We start from the raw sequence: 18,503 nt of genomic DNA on the forward strand, positions 1-18,503 counted from the left end.
ATTTTCATGTGACTTCTTACACTGTATTTATACATTTATTAGATTGTAACCCACATTTTCACTAAACAATAATCCACTAAGGTTTCTTGTCCACCTCCAGACGGCATGGCGCATGAATATACACACACATTACCAGGTTCATTTACCTCTGTGTACTGAAGATTGTGTTCATTTATATATGTATACATGAGTGCTGCATTGATTCTGGAGGCTTAGATGGCAGCTGTATTTATATATTCTACCAGGATGGCTCTTAAGTAAATTTGTTATTGAGATCATTTATTATTAATGTTTACCTTTCCTCCTTGCTATGTTTGATGTTTTCTGTATAATTTGTGTATTTTGCAGTATTTCCTGGCAGATTAATCTACATATGCAAACTGCGGTTTTGGCCCTTGGACATTTTAAGCATCAGTCTACCCATTCTGCGTAAACAATGTTTGGCATGTATTTATGAGTCTTGCTGAGTTACTGTCAACCCCTAATAAAGATGGTCTTTCTTTGTACCAAACAATTTGCCTGATTAATGTCTGGAAACATTTTCAAACCTATGTGCCTAAGCTTAACCAAGTTCCGAACAAATAATTTTTGAAAAAGTGTCACTTTTCCTAACCCTAACCAGGTAGTTTTTGTCCCTAAACGTAATCAAACAGTGGGTGAAAATAAAATCAAAAATAAATAAGTGGAAGTGGGACTTAAAAATAATTGTCTCACACGGGATGTGAACCCCTGTCTTCTGGTTGAAGGTTTGATTTAAGTTTGAAGTTTCTTTCTAAATGTAATTGAGAATGTAGTTCAGTTGTATAGGAACAACATTTTGTGGAGCCAGGATTGAATTCAAAGCTATCCAGTGTAATTGATTCATGTTCAAAAGTAGTTTAGTGTAAATCTAACTGATGGAAGCTGCTTGAATAACTAAGAGATATCTAGTGTCGATTTTATGTTGATTATACAATTTAAAATCCTCTAAAGTTACACCCACATGTTGGTATATGAGTCATCTACACAATATTAATTTGGCATCTGGCTTGTGTTGGAGTTTTTCTTCCCTCTAATGGCCAAACAGCAGTTAATGACTCTTTAAGCTGAGAGTGTGCATAAGGGACTTTAGCAGGGTGTTGCTTTAAACTGTGGCTTTAATTCTATCAAAACTTTCTGAAATTCAGCAAGCAATTATACTAACAGTACTTTCCAAAATCCAGGCAAATATAAAATAATTAAATTTTTCAGCCATTCTTCACGGGGTATGATTTTTTTTTTTTTTGGCAAACAAAAATGATCCAGTCATTTATTTGTCAAAATTCTGTACCTCTTTCACACTTTGTTCTTTAGTCAGTGAGGGCTGTTACAAAACAGAACATGCATTATCCAACAATAACGAATGCACAAAGCCGTGACTGTGGAAAAACAAGTGGTTTTATTCATTTCTGGTTTGCTGCCAGGCCATGGTTGCTTTTGAAACTGCCCTGTCTGTTTCATTGTGGTGTGGAGGAATGCCTTTATTCAGAATAGCTTCAATCACTTCTGGTATACATAGCAAATGGTGCAAAAATTGTGTTCGCTGATTGGACCAGCTGGACTTTTTTTTTTCTTTTCATAATTCAAAGTTGTGGCAGCTTTGCTTTCATTCTTGTGAGGATTTTTTTCCAAATTAACTTGTGGCTGCCAGCTCATCCAGAGCATCCTGGAGCCTGTAAAAAACACAAATGAATCATTTTAACTTTCAAAACATTCCTGTTGAACTGGTCGTGTGAGCACTGCCGACCAGATCTACTGCCTCAGTACATGATGTAGTTATACCTGACCATGCAAACCATGAGAACAAGTAACAAGAAACGAGTTATTCACCTCCACAATCATCATCATCTCGCCTTGAACTGTTTTTTTCTTCTCCACATCTTTTTAACTCTTACTTGAAGTCTCCACCATCCAGCAGAGTCTTGTAAGTGCTGATCTCAGCCTCGAGTTTCATCTTCATGTTGAGCAGCGCTTCGTATTCTTGGGTCTGTTGCTGTATGTTTGCGCGCAAGTTGGTCAGCTCCTCCTCCAGGCGGACGATGATGGCATTGTACTTCTCCATTTCCATGTTGTTACGTAGCTCTGTGTTGCGTAGTGTGTCCTCTAAAGACGCTTTCTGATAAAGGATTTTAAAAAAGGAATGAGAACGTTGTAAAAAACTAAAACAAACAAACAAAAAAAACAAGCAATTCTAATTTATGAAAAACACAGGTAAAAATCAAACTTGATCAAATTATTGTTTTGGTATTATTGTAGGTATTATGCAATGGTCAGGGTCTTTAAGTATATAGTAGACCGTACAATATTAGCAATGAAATAGAAAAAGATTTTTTTAATGCTTACCAAACTCTGTTGAGATGCAAGCTCAATTTCCAGGGTCTGTATCTGTCTCGATAAGTCGCTCATCTCCACCTGAGCCCCCTGGAGAGCTTCTGTGTTCTGTGATACCTGCACCTGCACATCTGCCATCTGACAGCAACACAGGACAAAGATGTTCAACCAAACAAGACACTTTGAAAGTGTATTTATTTTCATGCTTAAACCTCTTTAACACTGCATTACCTGATTTTCATGCCATCGTTTGAGGTCGTCTGCGTTCTTCACAGCCATCTTCTCATAGTTGGCTCTCATGTCCTCCATGATCTGGGACAGGTCCTGACCTTTGGGAGCGTCTACATCCACTTGCACGCCTGACTGGGAGATCTGATTTCTCAGCTCCATCACCTCCTGTTGAATTGACAAAAAGAGAGAAATGAACAAACCTACACACTTGTAGCGTATAGCACAGTGAGATTACTGTTCTGGATGTGCTCTAAACTTACATTTTCATGGTTTTTCTTCAGGAAGAGGAGCTCCTCCTTCACAGCTTCAATCTCACTCTCGATGTTCATCCTGGTCATGTTGGTGTCGTCGATGACTTTCTTCAGCCCAGCAATGTCAGCCTCCACAGACTGGCGGATGGCCATCTCATTGTCATACCTGTAGGAATGCACAGACACAAGCTCCATTACAGACACTGTCAGGCCATATTCAAAATACAATAGAACAGGACAGATTTATTATGAACATGTGACAAATAAAAAGTTAGGAAATAAAGCAAGAAAATATCAACACTGTGCTGTGTAGATTCAAGTTACAAAATGGCTCAGCTGAGGTTCCAGATACAAACATATAAAAGAAGAAAAGCAAAATCACTTACTTGACTTTGAAGTCGTCAGCAGCGAGACGGGCGTTGTCAATCTGGAGCACAAAACTAGCGTTGTCCGCTATCTTATTGAAGATCTAGAATGACAAACGAATTTATGAGAAAACTCATTATTTAAACTGTGGGTGTCAAAAAATAAAGCTGTTAGTTAGAAAGATCACAATGTACAATTTAGTCATCTGTTTGACTACTTATGTGCTTTGAGACAACCTTTTTTCTTTGAGCTAGAATGAAACATATGATTGTAATCAATGTTTTCCTTATGTAACTACAGAAACCCAAAAGTCAGTTTGCACAATGGGGCCACAACATGGTTGAATCCATAAAAAACATTCAGTCATAAAAAAGAACCACAAAGAGAAGAACAGGAAGAGCAGGATGTTCCTGTGCCAAAACAGAATCTGGTTTGTTTTAGCGTTGTTAGAGAAATGGGTTTCCTGCCTGAATCAGTCATACAGACAAGTTTTTCTTCCCTCCAATTTTCAGCCATCTGCACTGTCTCTCTCTCTGTCAGTTTCTTTGTACATATCACTGTGTGTGTTTGTGGGTTTATACTTTCCTATGTATTTTTGGTATCCTGTCACAGAGAAAAGGGGAAATACTTGTGCATTTATGCGTCGAGAAAACCATGGGGGCACCATCAACATGTCATTATGTGATACTGAAGAACTGGACTGGACTGCAGAAGAATGTGACATTTGACTCTGCCGACTGGTGCTGACTGTTACACAACGATCACACTCACACGCATCTGTGTGTGCACACAGTCTGGCAGTCTGACATCCTTGTGTGTGTGTGCGTGTGTGTGTGTGTGTGTGGGTGTGTGTGTGTGTGTGTGTGCGTGCATGCATGTCTATGTGTGCGTAAAATTACCACACATCTGTTTCACATTGAAGCCCTCCTACACCACTGCATGCTTGTAGAATCATTTAAGCTGAACCATTTGGAAATGCTTTTGTTTGCTGGTTGCTAGCTTGAGGGCCCTTCAGTCTCTCTCTCATGATGATACCCTCGTGTTGGTGATTCATCAGAGGAAGTTGTGGCCACTTCGTGGCACTAAAGAGTTTTATGGGGGGAGGGCGAGAGCTTAGCAACCACACCCTTTATTCTCTCATAAGAAATTTGATAACTCACAAAGGAAATCAACATTCTCTATCTTAAATTTTAAGCTTATCCAGATAATGAATACACTGACAGGATTTCCTGCTTCCTCCTGTGATGGGTGCCATCACACACTCAGTGATTTTCATATTAAAGACTCAATAAAGCATTTAAACCTTCACATCCCTCACCTTTTTTTTTTATTGCTTTTCTCATCAAGCTGTGTCAACTAAGAACTGCAGCTTCACACTTCACTTTTCATATTCAGTGTTAATATTAAGGACCAGTATTTATATAAATTCTTACCTGTTTACGAAGATCTTCAATGATGGGTTCATACTTGCTGTAGTCTCTCATGTCAGGACCCCCCTTCTCCAGGGCCTCCCTGATCTTCCTCTCCAGCTCCCCGTTGGCCTTTTCCAGGTTCCTCACCGTCTCCAGGTAATTGGCCAGACGATCATTCAGGTTCTGCATGGCTCCCTTCTCGTTGCCCAGGATCCCAGCACCAGAGCTGCCACCACCAGCTGCCACAGATGCACCGGCACCACCAAAACCTGCACCCATGCCACCACCCAGTGCACTGCTGAGCTTGAACGCAGATGAAGAAGATGCCATTGGAGGACCAGAGCGCAGGTAAGATGAGCTGGCACAGGAGATGCGGGTGCCGACTCCACCAGCACCACCACAAGTGCTCAGAGCACGGTACTGGGGTGTAGCGCGACTCGTGGAGATCCTGGTAGGTTTGTAGCTCATTTTGGAGAAGTTTAGGCACGGCAGAGTATGAAGTTAGAAATGAGATGTGGAGACTCACAGCTGGCCGAGTTAGAAAGTGACGCTGGCAGCAGGAAGTGGGATACTTATACTCCTGCCTCTCTCCCTCAGTGACAGCTGGTCTCTCAGACCCTGCCCACTTCAGCAGCGCCCCAGTCTTTGTTTCCTGCTCCCTCTATCTGCATTCTCTGATTTACTCACATGTTCCCCCTTTCAGCCCACAATGTATTTTCTGTCTCCAAGGAAACATGTTAAACATATGTCGTTGAGTAAACACACAAAAACATTCAGAGCAAATAACTGACTGAACTAAACAGATCACATAAACTATAACTCACAACGAATAAAACAGAGCAGTAATGGACGTGCTGTTATCCAAAAAGTATAGACTTTAACTGAGGGAGGTAAAGCAGAAAAACTACAAGTTAAAGGGTTAGACTATTATTGGCAAAACAAGCTTCACTTTGTGAGTAGGCAAGAAATTCTTTTGGTTTGCCCATAAAAGGCTTAATGTCCAATTGCTGCATAGTTTCTAAGTTTGTGGTCAGCCAGGATCCAAAATAAACAGATTTTTGCCAACCTTCCTATCTTGACTAAACTAAACACAAGATATAGCAGCAACAGCTAAAATAAGATATTAAGAAATTACTGCAATCAGAAAACTATTAGAAGTTCAACCAAACTGAGTTACTGACAAACACAGTCACAGTCCTGATCAAATTTCAGCACAATCAGTAGAGAGAACAGTACTAACAATGAAACCTGATGTGTTTAAAAGGACACCTAAGCTTCAGATATATCCAAAGGCTCTGAAAGGGCACGAAAACAAATGTTAGCTGATACCTACCTCAGAATACAATCAAAAGGAAATAAAAGCTGCCCTCATTCACCAGTCATGCTATAGCTGATAATCAGTTCATTTTGAACAATTATCTTAGAAGGCTTATCTGTGGTACCTGTGAACTCTGATATCCCAGCTGATTGAATCACTAATCTTGTTTTGATTACGTTACAGTGCTATTTGTGATTGTTCCCCCCAAAATGAGTTTGTTTTTGATTTGCAACACAACTATCAAGAAATGAGATTTTTTTAAAAACTGATTTCCAACAAAAAAACTGGCCTGCAATACGTAGTGTTCCATCATGATATTGGAAAGGTTTAAGTGAACCCAAAGTGGTGGCCAGAGAGGATTTTCACACTGAGCCTCAGAGAACTGAATAATAAAACCAAATGAACAACCCACAGGGGGGGAAATTCCAAAGACTCCTACACCCCTCTGAGCTCCCTTACAACCTAGATCTTTTCTTTTCTGATCCTACCTCACCTTCATAGCTGATCAGCTTTCACTGTTTCTCACGCATCATACCACCTCCTCCCAGCAACCCTTACTGTGTATTTATTTGCTAATTTCTTTTAGTAATTCCAAAAAAGAAGAAAAACACTGCAGAGTAGCAAAAAAAAAAAAGCAAAGACAACTCTGGTGAGTTGTACAGATTAGAGGAACGATGAATTAAATCAACATGACTCATACCTCATGACAGTGTCGCCACTGTCTTCTCTGTTTGAATGTGTGTTGGCAACATTGCTGCGCCCGCTGACGCCCAACTAGGAACTGAGAAGTAGAAACACAACCGTACCCACTCATTTCATATAACATATCCACACTGCATTTTTATGTCATAAAAGCTACTTCTGCCTTTATACGAAGAGGTTTTTTGATTCCTCCTCATCTTTTTTTCCACTTGCAATAATGTGGATTTGAATTGCACCTCCCCCCAAAGATAAGACAGGAAAAAAAGTAGAGGAAAACTGGACAAGATGGAGTCTGTGAGTCATAGTAACACAAATCTGGAAACTACTACAAGAGTTTATATGCTTCACAAATCTTGGACAGCTGTCAGATCATTACTGTTCTGGTGTGGCCTCGAATAAACTTTACTCTCCTCCCTCTTTCTCTGTGTGGTTTACTTTCATCCAGCTCCACTGCAGACTGAGTGCTCTCACACACATATATACAAAGACAAAAATATGTATTTGCATAGATGCATATGCATATTTAAACACATGGCGTGCTCTTTATAACAGATGTATGAAGGAATGCTAGCATGCATGTGAGCGTGATGCACTCTTACTCAGTCACTTCCTTGCATCCTCCCTTCCTCTCTTTGTCACTCCCTCAATGACTCACCCGAGATGCTCAAAAGCACCAAAGAAGTCAATTTGTTCATCGTTTATATGCATTTATATTCTAATTTTATGGCCCAGACCATTAGCAGAGTGGAAAGGGTCACACATCAGAGGTCAGTGAAATGTGTCGACTGAGAGGCATTTTCTCTGCGGGATGTCATGTCCATTTCTAGTGCAAAGACATTTCACAGGAAGACATAAAAGGAGCAAGAGCTAAAAGTTACAAGCTGGATTCTCTTACTTGACCGTTTCTCACATGGAGATAAATAATTAGTTTTGTTTAAGGAAGTTATTAAAAGAGAAATGTCAGCACACAAATGGACATTTAAATAACTGTATGATGTAAATGGCAGTTCCTTTTTTTAAGAATTGTAAAGGTACATGCAGGAGGAAAAGTCTGATAAATCTTAACATATCACATCTTTTTAAACAAAATTTATAAAAGTAAACAAAATCAGATCAAGTGTAATAGAGACACACAACAAGCAAACTAAGTATAAAGTCTGCCAGGCTGTACTAAGCCACAGCAGCTATGCTCAGCGTCTCAGGAAGGTCTTCATAAAATGCAATGTTGGAAAAAGAAACATTTTGACTTGGTGTCATTGTGAGATGAAAAGTTGAATCATTATCTAATGTATCCTCTTGGATATCTAACTCTATCCAACAGTTGTCACGGTATTTTACTCACACTCCAAACTGACAACCTCTTGGTGGCACTTGAGGAAAAATCTGAGAATCACCAAACTCACTGGGTTTCATCCTGTAGGGGCCATAAATATCTGCACCAAATGTCATGGCAATCCATTTGAGCTGCAGCTAATGACTGTTGTCATTGTTGGTTAATCTGTCCATTTGATTTTCTCGATTAATTGATTATTTGTTTAGTTTATAAAATGTAAGAAAATGCTGAAAAATGCCAGTCAGCGTTTTCAAAAGAACAGGATGATGTCTTTAAATGTCATGTCATAACCTAGAAACTACATGGAGAACATTCACATTTAAGAAGGCAGAATCAGAGAATTTAGACGAAAAAAAATACTCAAATAGATTAATCCAATATCAAAATAGTTGATGATACTGCAAATAATTACTTTCTTATTTGTTTTTTGTAAGTTTGTTAAGATGTGTCAGTCAGGCCCAGATTAATGCACAAAAAGTACACCAGCACTTTCATCTGCAGAGCCACACTGCTAATGTAGCTACAAGATCAACAACATCCTTCAGTATGGCTCATGTTGCATTAAGTAGACTAGCTGTGAAACTGTGTCTCTACCTTACTAACACATCATTCCATTCCTCCTGTGCAGTTTGCTTTAGCGAAAAACATACACCTTCATAATCCAGTCACTAGGGGGCATAAGTCTCAAAGCAAACAAGCCCACTAAGAGGTGGCTTTCTGCAGGATTTGTATTGTTACAGTGAGTTTATGTGCATTGAGTTTACTTAGCTCTCTGCTCGGTGCCTCTGTGAGGATTTCATTCATGTCTGTTGTGGAGGTTCTTTGTTTGAACAGGCAACAGACGGTGAAGCAGGAAGGGACTTTTACAACAGATACGTCTGATTGCTTTGTAGGCTTGGCAGGACCCTCGCGAACACAAAGTCCAACTTTAAGACCAAAGACGAAACCAACAACATCACTGACTAAAATGTGTTTATGCAGAGAGGCGTTCGTGGCATTTAGAATTTTTCTGTTTTTCTTTGTTTTTTGCAATTTTTTCACAAATATTTGTGTTTTGTATTGTTGGTGTCATGCATCAAATACTAGATGATGAAGTTTATCATGAGCTAATTATTATGACATGTATGCTGACGTCAGTTAAAACTGCTTTAGTCTACTTTAAATTCCTGTGCAGTGTCATGCATCCCTCCCTGTCCTTACTAGACATCCCAGAGAGTCTGTCAGTGGTTGTGAAATAGGTTTGTTTCTTATCTTTGCTAATTGTCTTCTCATATGCTCCACCAGCTCAACTTCTCACCGCCCCTCCTCTCTGACTTGTCGCATGTATGTGTCTCTCTTAGCACATTCCTGTCTTGATGTGTCATATAGCAGCTTCACTCAAACCAAAGCATCACTGGCCTCTTGGGAGACTTAAGGTCAGAGGGCCAGATTGTTAAATTACCATCCTGCTTTCCTCACGCAGAGAAATCTTCAACTTTAATTACGTTTAAGTTATCGAAAGTACAACAACAGCATCTCTGTTCATCAGCTGTTGTTGGTCAGAGAGCCGGAGCTAATGAAACAGCAAAACCTGGTTGCCGTGTACATATATGGTTGCCTCCAAGTTTAGCACAAGAGCTCCATTGTGGAGGATCACGTCACTGTTTGAGACTAGCCAAGCAAAACATGCATTTTTTGATTGGTCCAAAGCCTGCAAGTCCTGTTGGACTTTTCACAACATGTGCCTCATCTGCTTGTTCACATTTAGTTTGCACATAGCGGTGTACCAAGTATCTTTTCACAAGCTGGTAAATAATTTAATTGTCTGTTTTTTTTCACGAACACATAAAACCTGCAAAACAAAAGAACAGCGGTGTGTTGAAAATGTTGGTTGAGGGAGTGAACTGGGGGGGTGGGGGGTCACTCTGGTTATATTTGGCAACAGTCAATTAAAAACTCAAAAACATCATCAGTCATAAATCTGTCAAATCTGACAAGTGAATCATGATTTCCACAGTGAGATGATGGATGAGTTCATGTTTTAAATAAGGTAAACTGATGAGGCCTTACTAAAAGTGTGTTTTGGTCTTAAATATGTGAAACCATGGAAACACAAACACACAGACTGACCTATCTATCTATCTATCTACCTATCTATCTATCTATCTATCTATCTATCTATCTATCTATCTATCTATCTATCTATCTATCTATCTATCTATCCATCCATCCATCCATCCATCCATCCATCCATCCATCCATCTATCTATCTATCTATCCATCCATCCATCCATCCATCCATCCATCCATCCATCCATCCATCCATCATGCAGTCTCAGTATTTCATGGGTTTTTTATCAGTATTTCTACAGGTGGGGAAAGCTATTTAGGACTGAGGTGGGGTCTGCAGTAAAACAAAGAGACAAACTCTGTTTGCTCTTCACCTGACTGGTATGGAAGGAATGCATATCAATAGTCATTGTGTGTGTGTGTGTTTGTGTGTGTAGGTGTGTGTGTGTGTGTGTGTGTGTGTGTGTGTGTGTGTGTGTGTAGGTGTGTGTGTGTGTGTGTAAGATTGTTTGGTCCATCGATCACAGCTGATAATGGAAACAACCTGCACAATGCATCATATAATTGTGCAATATGTTCATTTTAAATGTAGGTTTAAGGTATGGATGGAAGTCTTCCCCACTTTTATGCTTTTCAATAATTTTTGTTGATAAATGTTGTGTGCAAAGACTCTTGGAGACATTCATCTGAGTGGAACATATTCACTGGGTAACTGTGTTACTCCCACAGTCATTAGACATACAGTTGCTGCCCACCAACAGTTAAGGACATCACACTCACTGACCAACCACAATTTCATCTGCAATATGTCACGTCTGTGAGAAGTGTTGTAAAGTAAAAGAGAAGCTCATAAAACGATGTGCTTGTTCATTATACCCAAGGTTTGACTCTACATTCTGGTGCTGTGTGTGCATGCTTTTGTCTAGACAACACCACAAGGCATTTGTGCATCCATGCTGATAAAGTAAGATATAAATGAATTGTGGCAAAATAGGGGAAAGGTATTTGTCCCTGGGAAATGTGGAAAAAGCAAGTTCACACATGTGCGAAGGTAGATAAATTCATACGTTTTCCCATGCAGTAGTTTTATGGCGACTACCAAACGGATTATTATGTAATTCTTGTGTTTTTACTGTGCCGTAAATGCGTAACATGATGCAATTTTCTTCCCTGACATTCCCTCATCTCTCCCCCTCTTGCTCTTTCTCCCCCCTCATCCTTCACTCCCCTACCGAGGACACTAGCCAATCGCACCTCAGCAGGGTCCCTCCCCTGTTCTGTTAAATAGCACCGAGGACCAGGGAGGGTCTATCTGCCTGACTCTCCTTCCCTCAGCAGAGTCTCTCCTCTTGCACCACCTCAGCACTACAGACCCCCTCTGTGACCATGTCTGTCAGAGCCTTGAAGACCACCACCTACTCCACTGTGTCGACCTCCCGGAGTCCAAACCAGGGCTTCAGCAGCCGCTCCTTCTCTAGCTACGGAGGCCGTGGTGTGGGGAGTGGCAGGCAGAGCTACGCTGTCCGCAGCTCCTATGGGGGAGTGGGCAGCAGTGGTGCTGCTATGGGTGCAGGGGGATTTAAGGTGGTTGGTGGGTATGCTGCTGGGGGATCTGGACAGAGAGCAGGTGGAGTGGAGTTTGGCTATGTAGGCTATGGTGGAGGTATGGGAGGTGGAATGGCCAATGAAGTGGCTCATGTCCCTATCACAGCAGTGACTGTGAACAAGAGCCTGCTGGCCCCCTTGAACCTGGAGATCGACCCCACCATCCAGGCTGTCCGCACCCAGGAGAAGGAGCAGATCAAGACCCTGAACAACCGATTTGCTTCCTTCATTGACAAGGTCAGTCCATGCATATTTAGGATGGGACATTAAAGATGAATTTCATTCTTTTAGCAGGAAATGTTGTATTTGAACATAAAAACTGACAAAATAGCAACATCAGGTAGGCACACTTTTATAACTTCATAGTTCAAACAATACACTATTGTCCTGTTGGCATCACTGGTGGGATGAAACTAAATTCCAAACAGAGTGAAAAAAGAGCACAGGGACTGCAGAGGAAATTAGTGTGCTGCAAGCCAAAACAGGTGAAGGAGACGAGGTCTGATTTCACAATGGAGCTCACTCTTGAGACAATTCAAACTGTGCATACAACAATATGCCATCTGTACAGCAAATCATAGGGGGATACAGTCTGTATTGCGTATTGGCTTAGCTTTTTCAAATGTTTTCACTCCCCGATGAGATCATAGAGCTCAGATAAGAGGATCAACCTGGATACAGGGTACAGAGGAACAGAACAATTTTGCTTGAAGGCGTGCCCCCCCCATATGAGCAATAACCTGCAAAAACGAATAGCAATGAAAGTACACGGTGTCTTCTTGCATTCGTGTGAAGAATCTATCCTTGGTAAATGAAATTTTAGCAAGCTATTTTCAAAGTTAGTTTCCTAAATATTTACAGGTGATATGAACAAAAGAAAAAAATCGTGGGAGTAGTTGGGAAAAAGTGGAATAGATCGCTCTAGCATAAAAAGTAGACAAACAGTAAGAATGGCCATTTTATGAGTCTATAAAATGGTCAACAAAGCCATTTCCCTGACAGTATTATAAATCATTGCTATACAACCTCTATCAAACATAGATTGCTGAAATGTTAGCAAGGGAGAGAAATAGGGCATCTTATCAATCAAGCGACAGAAGTTTGCAGTGTTTTCTCCCAGAGACTGAACAGAACCTTCAGTTATCTGTCACTGTAACTCATAAATGGCATCTCTCTTTTAATGAGGTACCCAGAAGTAATGTGGGGTAGAAGTTAACTTGTAAATCAATCACATTCAGACTTTTTTTCCTCAGATCGTAAAACAAAGCTCGATCTCTCCCTCCTCTGCATACCACAGTGATACCAGCACATGCACACACTGTGTGTGAGCTGTGTGTCCCTCGTCTCGTTTGCTGAGCAGCAGCAGGACCCCACCCAGGGTCAGGACGCTGAATAGAAAAGTTGTAAAGGGGCGAAGTGTGTCACAATTGGGAAACAGTGCCACATTGTGTTGAACTGCGGCATTATGGGTTCAGCTTGAGAGAGGAGTAATTGATGGGACATTTAGAGGTCACTGGAGGTGGGAGAAGGTCAATTAGTCATTTTTCTTCCAGCTGATGTTCATGTGTGTTGCTGTCCAGCAGCAAACAAAGCCATTCATGTTTTCTGAGTCACTCCCATCCACTATTTACATTCTTTCTCCTTCCGCCACATGCCTCAATGACCCCCCTCTCCATACATTACTGTCTATTGTTGTCCACAAGCATTACGGCATTGTTTACTACTGTCTTTTTTTTTCTTCTTTTTTTAATCACTCGTCATCTTTTCGGTCTCCAGGTACGCTTCCTAGAACAACAAAACAAAATGCTTGAGACCAAGTGGAAACTTGTGCAGGAACAGACCACATCTCGCTCCAACATTGATGCCATGTTCGAAGCCTACATTGCCAACCTGCGTAAGCAGCTGGACAGCTTGGGCCATGAAAAAGCCAAACTGGAATCTGACCTGAATCACATGACAGGCCTGGTTGAAGACTTTAAAACTAAGTGAGTGGAGTTGGAGTTTTTTTTTAAACTATCTCTTAAATTTTATAGTACCAGCCAGTGGTTCCAGTTTTCCAAATATGCTGTACAGCACAGCTTTCCCCAAAGCCACAGAAATTTATTTTAACCTCCAGTTGGGAACACAATGTTTCAACAAAGATAATGAATGTGGGAAAATTGCACAACAATTGCTCACATGATCTGCACTATGTGGCAGTATCGCATATGAGGGAATCAAGATGTTAAGAGGTGATCCTAATGGCTAATAAAGCTACTCATTTGTGATAGAGCATTTCTTCCCATGTTGAATATATATATGTGAAGACATATTGCATGTCTTTACAATGACAGCGTGCGTTGATCAGATATTTACTATATTTACACATGCCGCATATTCCTAAGTTGCTTTTACCTGTTACCATTAAACATGGACTTAAAATGTTTTATATTTCCAGGTATGAGGACGAGATCAACAAGCGCAATGAGTGCGAGAACAACTTTGTCCTCGTTAAGAAGGTCTGTGCAGATTTATTAGCAAAAGGTTGAAACTGAAACTATAAATAACGTTCAAGCACAATGACTCCGCACAATGGCATGTTTTTAACCTTGGGTTGAGGCTATATTCAACAATGAATGTTATCTTTTTCCAATGAAGGACACAGATGCAGCCTACATGACCAAAGTGGAGCTGGAGGCAAAAGTAGACGGGCTCTCTGATGAGATTGAGTTCCTGAGGCAACTCTATGATGCAGTAATAACCTTATTTCACTTAGCAGTTCCACAATTATGGATAATGTTCATGCACAGAGAATCAGCTAAGTTATGTTTCTCCTTGTCATCCTCCCCTGCTCGTATTCACTTATTATCCTGTGTAGGAAATCAGTGAGCTGCAGAGCCAGATCAAGGACATATCTGTTGTGGTGGAGATGGACAACAGCCGTAATCTGGACATGGACGCCATTGTTGCTGAAGTGCGTGCCCAGTATGAAGACATTGCCAACAAGAGCAGAGCAGAGGCTGAGTCATGGTACCAGAGCAAGGTGGGACTATGCTTTGTGTCATTTAAAATAAGGCCTACAACCAGGTAATGGTTAAAGCATACAACTGAAAAGCATGAATATGAGTACTTGTGTTCCTAGTCACACAGTACATGATTTTCACTCAAGGAATGTGGCAGGTAGTTCAATATCCATTCTTCTATCATTTGTCCTTGTTTCAAAATACTTCAGTTTAGTTTACTTTACTTTTATGTTAATTTTCTCTAAAGCCCCATATGCACAAGTGAAATTCCAGAGAGCGAACACAGTGAATTTGGCGATGCACACCAAAATATGTTGCAATTGAAGTACTTTGCTGATGTCCATGTCAAATTAAACATGTGGAAAAATGTGAAAAAGAACAAACATCAGCCAAACTTGACCAGCCAATAGACAGACAACTGAAACTTACCAGGATTGTTTTTGTTTTGAAGTATCACTGTGACCTGTCTCTGTTTGTACCAGTATGCAGAGATGCAGCAGTCAGCAGGTAAATATGGAGATGACCTGAAATCTACCAAGGCCGAGATCGCTGACATGAACCGCAGGATAATGAGGCTCCAGTCTGAAATTGACATGGTCAAAGCACAGGTGAGGAAACAAGTTTACAGCTTTATATACTGACAGATATTTTACACTGACAGGATTTGGTTTTCCATTTCATTTTGGTTTGAATCCATCAACATCCTTATAAAGGCGATTATTTTTTAATTTTATTTAAAAAATTTTTTTTGCTGCACCTCACTCTGCTTGTCTTTCTCCACTCTTAGCGAAACAGTTTGGAAGCTCAGATTGCTGAGGCTGAGGAACGGGGCGAACTGGCGGTGAAGGATGCTAAACTGCGCATCAGAGACCTGGAAGAGGCTCTTCAGAGAGCCAAGCAGGACATGGCACTGCAAGTCCGCCAGTACCAGGAACTGATGAATGTGAAGCTGGGTCTGGACATTGAGATTGCTACTTACAGGAAACTGTTGGAAGGAGAAGAGAGCAGGTAAATTGCACCTTCCTGTGGCAGCATTGATAACTGCATCCTGTACAGCAGTAATGTTTTGTTTATGTTACACTATTCTGCTTCTTCTTTGTCTATCTACAGACTAGCAACTGGAATCAAGACCACTGTGTCTAAGCAGACTTGTAAGTTCATATTTAGTATACTGTAACTTTAACTCCATAATACCTGTTCTGGGTCTCAGGTCAAGGAATTAGTAAATGTGATGCAGTGTCTCCTTGCTGACACACACACACACAGAGTGAAGTTTTTCTCTGCTGTTTTGATGTTAGAAACGAAAGTTTGGTTTTGAGATGAGGTGATGCAAATAAACAAAATGACTATCACAACTGCATAGAAATGTAACTAGGCCTCCTGAAAGCAAAGCCTTCACACTAAGTAAATACCTATGTGCACCTATTATCACATAGGTGCACACATGAAGTAATTTATCTGTGATAATGAAAGCAAATATCTTAGAAATAATAACGACTGCTTCATATCGTCCTAAATCAAGTTATAGATTTTCAGTCACATCACACTTGCAACTTCATCCAAATTGTTGACGAGACAAAGCCAACCTTGGCATAACTACAGCGATAACCCAAACATGAGATCTGTGTTTTTAAACTTTCTTGTCACTTAGAAAAATCTCAATTTCATTAGGAGAGATCGCTGATATTGTCTCCAAATATCTGCTTTTTAAAATTTTTTGCCCACTACAGTGTGTCCAAGTTAATCATTGGTTTCTTCTTCTTCTCAATGTGAAGCTCTGAACTACAACGCCTACGGCCTAGAGAGTTCCCGCACCCCGTCCTACGCCAGCAGTTCTTTTGATGGACTCAAGGCCGGCAGCGGTTCTGGCTCTGCCCTCGAGGGAGCAGCAGTGAAGAGCACCACAGTCACCAAGACCGAAACTGTGGTGGTCAAGACCGAAGAGAAGAAACAGGAAGAGGAGAAGAAGGAGGAAGAGAAGAAGAAGGAGGAGGAAGAGAAGAAGAAAGAAGAGGAGCAGCAGGAAGCAGCTGAGGAGCCGGCTGCTGAGGAGAAGAAGGAGCAGGAGCAGGTGGAGGCCGAAGCTGTGGCTGAAGAGTGAAAGTTTCAACATCTTTTGACGGAATTATGATTTTGGAGATAAAGAAAAAGCACACCCTCTCTGTCTGTTATCCACTTCTAATAGTCATCAAACAAAGGGTGTGTTTCAACTGTAAGAGCTGCGAAAACATTTCTATCTTTAAGGAAGTGGTGCGAATGGATATTAAAGTTTCTTAAAAGAACTCTTGCAGGTTAATGAGCTCTGTAGCCTGAGTCACTGCCAATCATGTTTCACATTTATTCAGCCAGCAGGTGGCACTGTTACACCTGTTTTCCCTTGCTGAGTCTCCTCCACACTCATCCAACACAAAGCACTGCTCTCACGTCAACCCACACAGTAATTCACACTGTAATAAAACATGCAATAAAAAAAAATGCTTTCGTTTTGAGAGACATAAACTATGGCAATGTCGGAGCCATTATGCCAAACCTGCTGTACTTAAACAATTAAGGGTGATAAAGTCACTTAAGTCCTTGTGACTTCTGATTTGAATAAACCTTGTCATTGTTGGCAACACCTGGAGTCTTGTATGCACAGCAATAAACCCTCAAAGAGAAATTTGCATGGTGTTCTGTTGTATTTTGTTATGAGATGTTGCTTTGTAAAGTTATTTAGTTGTTCTTCGCAGGAAAACTTAAACTAAAACTTAAATTTAGAAGAAAATACTGAAGCAAACATTACAGTAAATGGCAGCTGAAAAACATTTGTAATCAGCCTGAGGGGAGTTTCTATCTTAACTGGTATGGTTTATCATCGCACACAAACACAAACAAGCTGCACTTTTTATAGAGCTCAACAGGAAACACCTATATGACTGAGGTGATGCTAATCCATATAATCAATCTTGTCTATGGAACACCCGACAAGTCCTTGCCCGCCTCACTCCGGATACGAAATAACTCAGGAGTTTCTCCATGACAATAGAAACTGAAGGTCATTCATTCCTATAAAATGTCAGCAAATGTCACCTCACATTCCCACTTCACACCTTAAATCCCTTAAGGTAAAAAAAAAGCAGGTTTTTAAAGTTCATGCATGAAACAAGGTTATCCAATGTACAGTCTTATTCTCAAAGAATTCTATAAAGTCATATGTCAAAGCAATTCAACATACTTGAGAATCTGTGAGTGTACTGAAGTACCATATGCAATTTATCCGAGAAGCATCAAGTTGTTCTCTAGAAGAAAACGATTACTTAAGAGGTCTTTTAAGCCCATCGACGAACAGGTTTGAACTTGAATTATGGGTGGTGGTGCCGCGCCCAAGGCCATACAACCTCTTATGAAAGTAAAGACAGAAACCTTCGCAAATGCCAGAATCCCACCCACTGTTCATCACTCCTAATGTGCCGGCGACGACAGACTGGAGCATGTTCAGGTTTGAAAGCTTGATTAGCTTACTGCTAAAAGAAAAATTACATAGAGGACACAGACAGTCTGTATGCAAATGTTCACAACAGTGGTGACAGCGACAGCCGACATGACATGGCAGTGATAGTGGAAAGGCTTTTCATGCTTTAAATATCTTCTCAGAACTCAGACTGTACCTGCATAGAAAACCTGTCTGGGTTTCCTCAGGTTGACCCTGATTTATGTTCTGCATTTACTTAGTATAAAAAAGACTGCAAAACAAGTACAAGAAGTTCACATTCACTTTGTTACTTAAGTAAAAGTGTAGCAAATAGTTGGACATTTTTCTTGAGCGTTAAATACCCACCTGTAAACTACATGACTACAGCCAGCTGACTGTTAGCTTAGCTTAGCACAAAGACTGGACACAAGAGG

At 40.6% G+C, this 18,503-nt stretch overlaps 2 protein-coding genes across 3 annotated transcripts; one reads left to right on the forward strand and one right to left on the reverse strand.

Moving 5' to 3' along the window:
- Positions 1–1,394: 1,394 nt before the first annotated feature.
- LOC103354989 (keratin, type I cytoskeletal 18) lies at positions 1,395–5,159 on the reverse strand. 2 transcript variants are annotated; one of them, XR_520068.1, is made up of 7 exons: positions 4,631–5,159; positions 3,218–3,300; positions 2,841–2,997; positions 2,581–2,745; positions 2,362–2,487; positions 1,849–2,134; positions 1,395–1,691 (listed from the first exon to the last, which is right to left on the reverse strand). XR_520068.1 is itself a non-coding variant. In XM_008278622.1 (7 exons), the coding sequence occupies exons 1-7, from the start codon at positions 5,075–5,077 to the stop codon at positions 1,652–1,654; spliced, it is 1,239 nt and encodes a 412-aa protein (XP_008276844.1). In that variant the 5' UTR covers positions 5,078–5,159; the 3' UTR covers positions 1,395–1,651. The 2 variants fall into 2 exon arrangements, 1 of the variants encoding a protein (XP_008276844.1); XM_008278622.1 differs by having other exon boundaries at positions 1,914–2,134.
- A 6,156-nt stretch (positions 5,160–11,315) lies between these two features.
- Positions 11,316–17,281, forward strand: LOC103354990 (keratin, type II cytoskeletal 8-like). The gene is made up of 9 exons (XM_008278624.1): positions 11,316–11,853; positions 13,393–13,601; positions 14,054–14,114; positions 14,254–14,349; positions 14,474–14,638; positions 15,101–15,226; positions 15,406–15,626; positions 15,729–15,769; positions 16,394–17,281. The coding sequence occupies exons 1-9, from the start codon at positions 11,398–11,400 to the stop codon at positions 16,717–16,719; spliced, it is 1,701 nt and encodes a 566-aa protein (XP_008276846.1). The 5' UTR covers positions 11,316–11,397; the 3' UTR covers positions 16,720–17,281.
- Positions 17,282–18,503: the final 1,222 nt, after the last annotated feature.

This window comes from Stegastes partitus, unplaced genomic scaffold (assembly GCF_000690725.1).
Source record: "Stegastes partitus isolate 25-593 unplaced genomic scaffold, Stegastes_partitus-1.0.2 Scaffold128, whole genome shotgun sequence".
Classification (NCBI taxonomy): Eukaryota; Metazoa; Chordata; class Actinopteri; family Pomacentridae; genus Stegastes; species Stegastes partitus.

Bases quoted from the DNA above. Each gene is read 5' to 3' on its own strand.
- LOC103354990 (XM_008278624.1), top strand. From the start codon at position 11,398: ATGTCTGTCAGAGCCTTGAAGACCACCACCTACTCCACTGTGTCGACC. The intron at 14,115-14,253 runs GTCTGTGCAGAT...TTTCCAATGAAG, and splicing joins ACTTTGTCCTCGTTAAGAAG to GACACAGATGCAGCCTACAT. The intron at 15,770-16,393 runs GTAAGTTCATAT...CTCAATGTGAAG, and splicing joins CACTGTGTCTAAGCAGACTT to CTCTGAACTACAACGCCTAC.
- LOC103354989 (XM_008278622.1), bottom strand. From the start codon at position 5,077: ATGAGCTACAAACCTACCAGGATCTCCACGAGTCGCGCTACACCCCAG. The intron at 2,488-2,580 runs GTAATGCAGTGT...TGTTGCTGTCAG, and splicing joins AACGATGGCATGAAAATCAG to ATGGCAGATGTGCAGGTGCA. The intron at 1,692-1,913 runs GTAAGAGTTAAA...TGTTTTTTACAG, and splicing joins CTGGATGGTGGAGACTTCAA to GCTCCAGGATGCTCTGGATG.